Here is a 7,125-nt window from a genome sequence, read left to right as displayed (position 1 = left end):
TTTAAGGTCGCTGCATTGGCTCCCCGTCCGCTTCAGGATCCATTTTAAGGTTCTTTTATTGGTTTATAAGTGTCTTAAAGGCCTTGCACCCAGCTATTTATCTGACCTGCTTTTACCGTATCGACCCTCGTGGATCCTGAGGTCCCCCGGCAGCAGCCTTTTATCCGTTCCAGTAGCCAGAACCAGAACCCACGGTGAGGCGGCATTTAGCCACTACGGCCCCACCTGTGGACCAGCCTGCTGGAGAGCCTCAGAACTGCAGAGACTGTTGATACTTTTAAAAGAAGGTTAAAGACGCACCTTTTTAATCAGGCTTTTAATTGAACTTTAATTCTTTTATATTCTTATCATTTATTTATATTTGTATTTTATCTTTATGTATTTACTCTTTTAACTTTTATTTTATCTTACATAAGGCCTTTTATTCTTAAAGTTTTTAGTTTTAATTCCAGTGTTTCCTTCGGGGGGTCCTCCACACTGGCGCTGGGTCCGGTCTGCTGCTGGGGGTTCTGTCTGCGGGTCCCTTCGGCCCGGCTGGTTGGGGGGCTCCCCACCTCGTTGTGGGGACCCCCCTGACTGCCGGGTCGGGGGTCCGGGCGCTGGCGCCCCCAGTGGTCATGGTCTGCAACTCCTCCTGGTGTGGACGCCCCCAATGGTAGCGTTTCCCACAATCCCTCAGTGCCATGCCACGCCTGTTTTAGTCTCGTGGTGAGTGTGTGTGTGTGTGCGTCTGTGTGTGTGTGTGTGCGACTTCATTTGCTGTTTGTGTATGTGTATGCATGGAGGGTGGGAGGGACGGGTTTACTTTATTTTTTTTAAATGCTTTGTTGTTTTTAAATGTTGTAAAGCACTTTGCGTTGTTGTTGCACATGAAAAGCGCTATACAGATAAAATTTGATTGATTGATTGATGGACATTACCTGCTTTTGAGTGACTCCACATCTTTCTGTTTGTGTTCCAGATAAGATCTGTGGATTAAACATGGAGCATTAAATAATCCTCACACTTACTGAGTTAATCCAAGATGCACTGACTGAACCATCATTGACATCAATAACAGAAGGTCCTGAATGGACCCAGCAGGTTGAACTAACTGTTAGTTCCACTGAACCATCCAGGTGTTATTGTGTCCACACTGTGTCATTTATAGTAGATTTACATCCTGATACACATGATTTTAATAGTAAGATCAGAAGATGTTACCTGGTCCTCTCAAGCTCTTCTTCCATTTTTTTCATTCTGTTTGAAAACATCATCAGTTGTTAGTCTGATTAAATCCCATCAGATGACAGATTCATGACTACAATCACTGATTCTGGTAACATTGGTGCTGATTGGATGGTTGACTGTTAAACTGTCTGTCAGTCATCTGGTTGACTTCACTGACCACTGATTTAACCACTGACTGTGTCATCCAGGTGTTATTGTGTCCACACTGTGTCATTTATAGTAGATTTAAATCAGTGACGTGCGGTGAGGTTCATGGCTGCTGAGGCCCAGACTTTATCAGAATCAGATTTACAAATATATGCACTCTACACAGCAGCATATTTGTCATTTGATTGGCAGCAGTTTACGGGTTATGCTTCATATCTGCATTCTTTACACATACAAGCTGTAGCCCACAAAACCCATGTTTCTGTTTTTTTTTTTTTTATAATTATTGCGGTCTGACCTTTACCTTTATGAAGTCCATGCTCCGCTCCTTCTGGACTAAATATCCGTTACTTTTTTGTAAAAGTCTTTTTATCTTCCTTCGCTGCACTTGACCTGCTAACTGTATATCGTACCTAGTCCAGCTAGCTGTCACTTACTCTGCAGGCATGGAGTCACAAGAAGCATGTCTGGGATCAGAGCGCCCCCTGCCATGAGGCAAGAGAACTACCTGCCTCACCGAGAACCTCTTATCAGCCGTTTATGATCGCTCAGCACATGAAACATGTTACACACATACAGTTGGTAACAAAAAACACTGAACATTATATACATCAGCTGAACTATGGAACATCAGTTCATATATGTGTTTAAAACATGTTATTGCCGACATACAGACAGCAGCAGCCAGCACAGGTAGCGAGGTATTGGGCAATCCAAGTGAGGCTCAGCTCGCCGCTTCTCTTCCAAGCATTTGAATGGAAAATTGCAAAAATTCAGTGATTTTGAATTTAAAAATCATCAAAACTGACGAAGATAAATGAAAAAATAAATACTTTATAGTACAAATAACTGGATTAATATAACCATTTAAATTATTGTTTCAATATATTTTTTTTTTCTTTCCGTGCGGTCAGGTGAGGCAGAGCCTCTCTTCACCGCACGTCACTGATTTAAATCCTGATACACATGATTTGAATAGTCAGATCAGAAGATGTTACTTGGTCTGATGTTTTTGTTGTTGGTTGCGAGGTTCCATTTTTGTCAGTCTGTTAGAAAACATCAAAAGTTACTCTGCTTAAATACCACAGCCTGTGGTCACAATGTAAGGCTACATATTTCATCATTTGTCTTCTAAGTTATCTCCCTCAAAGGCTGTACCTTGTTGAATACTGGGATAACTTCACAGCTGTCTCTTGTCTTTATGGAAACGCTGAGAGCTTCTGAAACTGTACAAACCTCATGTGATGGAGTAAAACTGTAGAAAAAGTCAAATTCTGTCACGCAATACATTTTTCAAAGTTACTTGGAATTAGATTCAGTTCCAACATCAACACATGACATATGATGAGCTGAATTCCTCCTCTCTCTGTCTCAGAGTTAATCATTGTCAGTGCTTTGCTGTTTGAGATTAAACTACCTTTTTGTAGCGGTGGGGAAATTAAACATCAATTTTCCTCGAGTCCTGACAGAAACCTGCTCACCAACATTTCCACTTTAACATAACTAAAATATTTTTTTGTTCCTGTTTCATCTTAAATGGTCTGAACAATGCAGGTATTGTAATCTGTAGACAGGTCAGAGTCAAACTTCTGAAAATGATCTGATGTCTTTACCTGAAGTTGCCTTTCCGTGGTCTCCTTTTGCTGTTGCTCCGTCCTCGCCCTGCCCAGACTGAATGTGTTCTGATCCCAGCAGTAGCTCCACTCTGAACTCACTGGGAGGCAAACCTTCGGCGAGCCCCGCCTCCTGCTCAGATAATACATATACTGCACCTGCTGCATTTCATTACAGTCATTCTCCTCCTCACCTTGACTACCTGGACCTGTTTCTACAATGGGTGACTCATTCATAATAGCCATAGACTTTGGCACTTCATACAGTGGATATGCTTATAGTATAACACCCAGAGAGGAAGAACCTGATCCCTATTTAAAGATCTGGGGTAAAGAAGTTGGACTGGAGACGGTAAAGACTCCAACCTGCGTTCTGTTCAATGAACGAGGAGAATTTCTCAAGTTTGGTTATGAAGCCAAATTGGCTTATGGTAAAATGAGGGGTGATGAAGCCAGAAACAAGTTCTTCTTCAACTGCTTCAAGATGTCCCTCTACGGCAAAGTGAGTAAATGATTCTTACTCTGATCAGACCAATGAACATACATATAATACCTCTTTAAATCCACTGGGCCTTAAAAGGTCCAACTCACCACAACATATTAACACAAAGACTGCAGGACAGTCATTAGAATTACATGAGAACACTGTCTCATTAGTGAACTGCTGCTGTAGTTTGACTCAGACATTCATGTTTTGTACGACTTCAGAAACACTGTTCAGTTACTGTATGAACTAACATCCAGTCAATCACCACCAGGAAGTTAACAGTAATCTGACAATCAAAGCTGCAAATGGGAAGTCAATGAAGGCCTTGAAGGTGTTTACAGAAGCACTGAGATACCTGAAGGACGACGCACTCAAAACCATTGGAGAGAACTCATCTGGGAGGAAGTTTACAGCCTCTGACTTCACCTGGGTGCTGACTGTACCTGCTATCTGGGATCCTTCAGCAAAGCAGTTCATGAGAGAAGCTGCGACTCAGGTAGCACACTGAGGACATCTAGAGGTGGGAAACCTGCAGTACAGTGGTATTTCTGATGAGAAGGCCTGATTTTCTGTTCACTCGTAGGCTGGTATTGTGACCAAAGGAAAGGAAGACAAGTTGGTGATAGCACTGGAGCCAGAGGCAGCCTCGGTCTACTGCAAGAAGCTTCCAGCTGAGGGGTTCATAGCAGAAAACCAGGGAGAAGACAAACTCGATGACTCTCCAGGAACACAGTACATCGTTGTGGACTGTGGAGGTACTATCTGTTTGATTCACATGTAGGTTGTAGGATTCTAATTCTGATTCTACTCACACCAACTGTTTTTAAGCCATACTTTGGTTTACAGGACTGAGGTCTGAATGTTTTCCCTCTGTCTCTAACTCTGTTAAAACTCTGTCAGGAAGTCAGATTAAGGTGGATCCAAATCAGACTTAAAAACACTAACTCTGGTCAGACAGAACCTGCTGCTCACTCAGGAATTGATTGACAGACTTCTTACTACCAACTAATTCTAATTCTAATTAGGATTTTAGCTGCCAGCAGCAGTTATTGCACCTCTGTGTAAATCAGTGGTGTTGGCAGGATGCTGACTGAGGGAACAACTCACTTTTATGTCCTGCCTGGACCGCTTGGTGGTGGACCTGATGTCCTGCATGTTTCCCATCAGTTCCTGTTGCCACCATGCAACAAACATTATGCTGCTGTACATCCTGTGTACAACACAGCATTTACATTTGATTTAAATCAAAAGATGTCACATAAATCTGACTTCTTGTGTCCAGACTCAGACTGAACTTTATTGTCATTCTAACTACGTGATATGATAGAATGAAACAGTTTCACAGGTCTCGGTTTGTTGCATGAAACAAATAAAAAGATAAATAAAATAAAGACAATAAAATAGGTGTCACTATGACTGTAACTCAATATTGACTATAGATGTCTGCAGGCTGTGAGTCATCAAACATGAGGGTTGGGTGTCAATCAGACGATGCAAATTTTAGTTACAACCTCAGTTTTTACGCCAAAACACCAAAATATTCAATAAAAGTCACAATATTAATAACTGCAAATGGCAAAAATTGTGTAAAAATGATTCAGTAAATTCAAAATGGTGGACTTCCTGTGGGACTTAGGATGTACCTTCAATAGCTCCTTTATTCATCTGGACAATAATCCATACATGTAGCTTAGAGGTTTCATAGGTGGAACTATTGATCCCTCACTGACGCCAAGAAAACATAAAAAGACTCAAATTTGATGCAAGTACAAAGTTTCATGGTCCATCTGTCTAATGTGTTACATGTGTGTGGACCAGTAAGGACTGGTATCTGTGCAGATGGTGTCTTCGGTGATTTTCAGCTCGTTCTGTCCTGCAGGTGGAACCATTGACATCACTGTACATGAAGTCCTGGGTGGAGGGAAACTGAAGGAGCTGCACAAAGTCTCTGGCAGTGATATGGGCGGACAAACGGTGGACAGAAAATTCAAAGAGCTTCTCAAAGAAATCTTCTGTGATGGTGTCTGGGAAAAATATGAACGAAAGTATCCCAGTGAGGTTCAGAAACTGATCTATGACTTCTCAGTTTTCAAAAAAAATGATGATAATGTGGCGATCAGCTGCCCATTTAACTTGGGAGCACTAGCTCAGGAAGTGAAAGATTTGGAAGAGTTTTTTGAACCAGTGCGAGGTGTCTCCTGGGATGGCGGGTCCATCACCATCTCAAAAGGTAGACTGAGGTCTTTCTTTGATCAGAGTCTTCAAAGTATCACCAAGAGTCTCAGAGAAATCTTGAGGAAATGTTCCCAGATTAAATACATTCTCTTAGTGGGGGGCTATGCTGAAAGCCAGATTCTGCGTCAACATGTAAAGGATCAGTTCAGTTCTCAGTGTCAGGTTCTGTGTCCTTTTAGGCCCCAAGAAGTAATTGTGAAGGGAGCTGTGCTGTTTGGAAGAAACCCAGGGGTTCTGGCATCTCGCAAAAGTGCCTTTACTTATGGGATTTCTGTCTCAGTGAGATTTGATGAGTCCAAACACAAGGCAAACAAGAAATTCACAAATGAAGAGGGTGACTGGTGTGGTGGTGTCTTTAAGAAACTGGTAGAAATAGATGAAGATGTGGGCTGGAATGAAACCAGAGAGCACAGCTTCTGTCCACAAACAGAAAACCAGACAGCGATGAACTTTTCATTTTACTGCACAGAAAAATCAGATGCAAAGTATGTGGATGATGTGGGATTGAGGACAATTGGTTCGTTTGTGGTGAACATGCCAAACACTGCAGGTGGCATGAACCGTCGGGTCAACCTGAAAATCAGGTTTGGCTCCACAGAAATGACAGCCACAGCCACCGACATAGATTCTGGGTTGACAGAATCAGTTCAGCTCAACTTCATGACTAAATCATAAAGATGCCTCAGAAACAAAGGTTTGTGGAGCACCATGAAGAAGAGGTGGAGTTCTTCAGGGTTAGAGCCACTAGAACTGGTTAAACTGGGGGAACCATGGTGATCACTGGCCCTCAGTTATGATGATCTAACGTAACATGTAACGTGTTTTTACTCTTTTGATTGTAGACAGTGAAGCGTGTTTTCTGACATTATATTGGTTTTGTGTTTGTTATGATGCTGACTGATGAAAAGACAACTTCTGAGAGTTGTGAATGAGACAGCTCTGTGGTGTTCTAATTTAGTGACTTTTTCCATGTTCCTGGTGATGGAGTTCTGCAAAACAATGTTCAGATACGTCATAAACCTATAGGTAGCAACGCTGAAGTGCTGATTCACTGTAATTCAGGAATCTATCACAGCACAGTGTCCCAGCTGTGAATCCGATAACTATCATGTTGCTCGTCTCCACGTCCAAAGCTAGCTGGGAAACCTGATTTTGTTAGTTTGATGTGGAGTTATTCAGTAGATCTAATGTTTTATTTCTAGCCTGACAAATAAAAAGGTACATGAATGTAAAACACTGTAAAATCTCAACAGTGGTTTGACGTCTAACTTGTGTAACATAATGGGATCCTTGTGGTGATGGACTTTGTTGGCTGCCTGTTGTTACAGATCCGTGTATCCTCCCTAAAGATGTATTTGTAGATCAAACAGCATACATGCATACAGCTGAAAGACAATTAAGGTTTTTAATTTT

General features: G+C 41.8%; 1 protein-coding gene across 1 annotated transcript; it reads left to right on the top strand.

Moving 5' to 3' along the window:
- Positions 1-3,210: 3,210 nt before the first annotated feature.
- On the top strand, positions 3,211-6,398 carry LOC103376296 (heat shock 70 kDa protein 12A-like). Its single transcript, XM_008306672.1, has 4 exons — positions 3,211-3,492; positions 3,749-3,973; positions 4,061-4,232; positions 5,357-6,398. Exons 1-4 carry the CDS (start codon positions 3,211-3,213, stop codon positions 6,385-6,387), a joined length of 1,710 nt encoding a protein of 569 aa, XP_008304894.1. The 3' UTR covers positions 6,388-6,398.
- The last annotated feature ends 727 nt before the right edge of the window (positions 6,399-7,125 follow it).

The sequence above is a fragment of the Stegastes partitus genome, unplaced genomic scaffold (genome assembly GCF_000690725.1).
Source record: "Stegastes partitus isolate 25-593 unplaced genomic scaffold, Stegastes_partitus-1.0.2 Scaffold3790, whole genome shotgun sequence".
Classification (NCBI taxonomy): domain Eukaryota; kingdom Metazoa; phylum Chordata; class Actinopteri; family Pomacentridae; genus Stegastes; species Stegastes partitus.
The sequence above is the reverse complement of the archived record's forward strand: the minus strand, read 5'-3'. Positions and strand labels throughout refer to the sequence as shown.

Bases quoted from the DNA above. Each gene is read 5' to 3' on its own strand.
- LOC103376296 (XM_008306672.1), top strand. From the start codon at position 3,211: ATGGGTGACTCATTCATAATAGCCATAGACTTTGGCACTTCATACAGT. The intron at 3,974-4,060 runs GTAGCACACTGA...GTTCACTCGTAG, and splicing joins TGAGAGAAGCTGCGACTCAG to GCTGGTATTGTGACCAAAGG. The intron at 4,233-5,356 runs GTACTATCTGTT...TCTGTCCTGCAG, and splicing joins CATCGTTGTGGACTGTGGAG to GTGGAACCATTGACATCACT.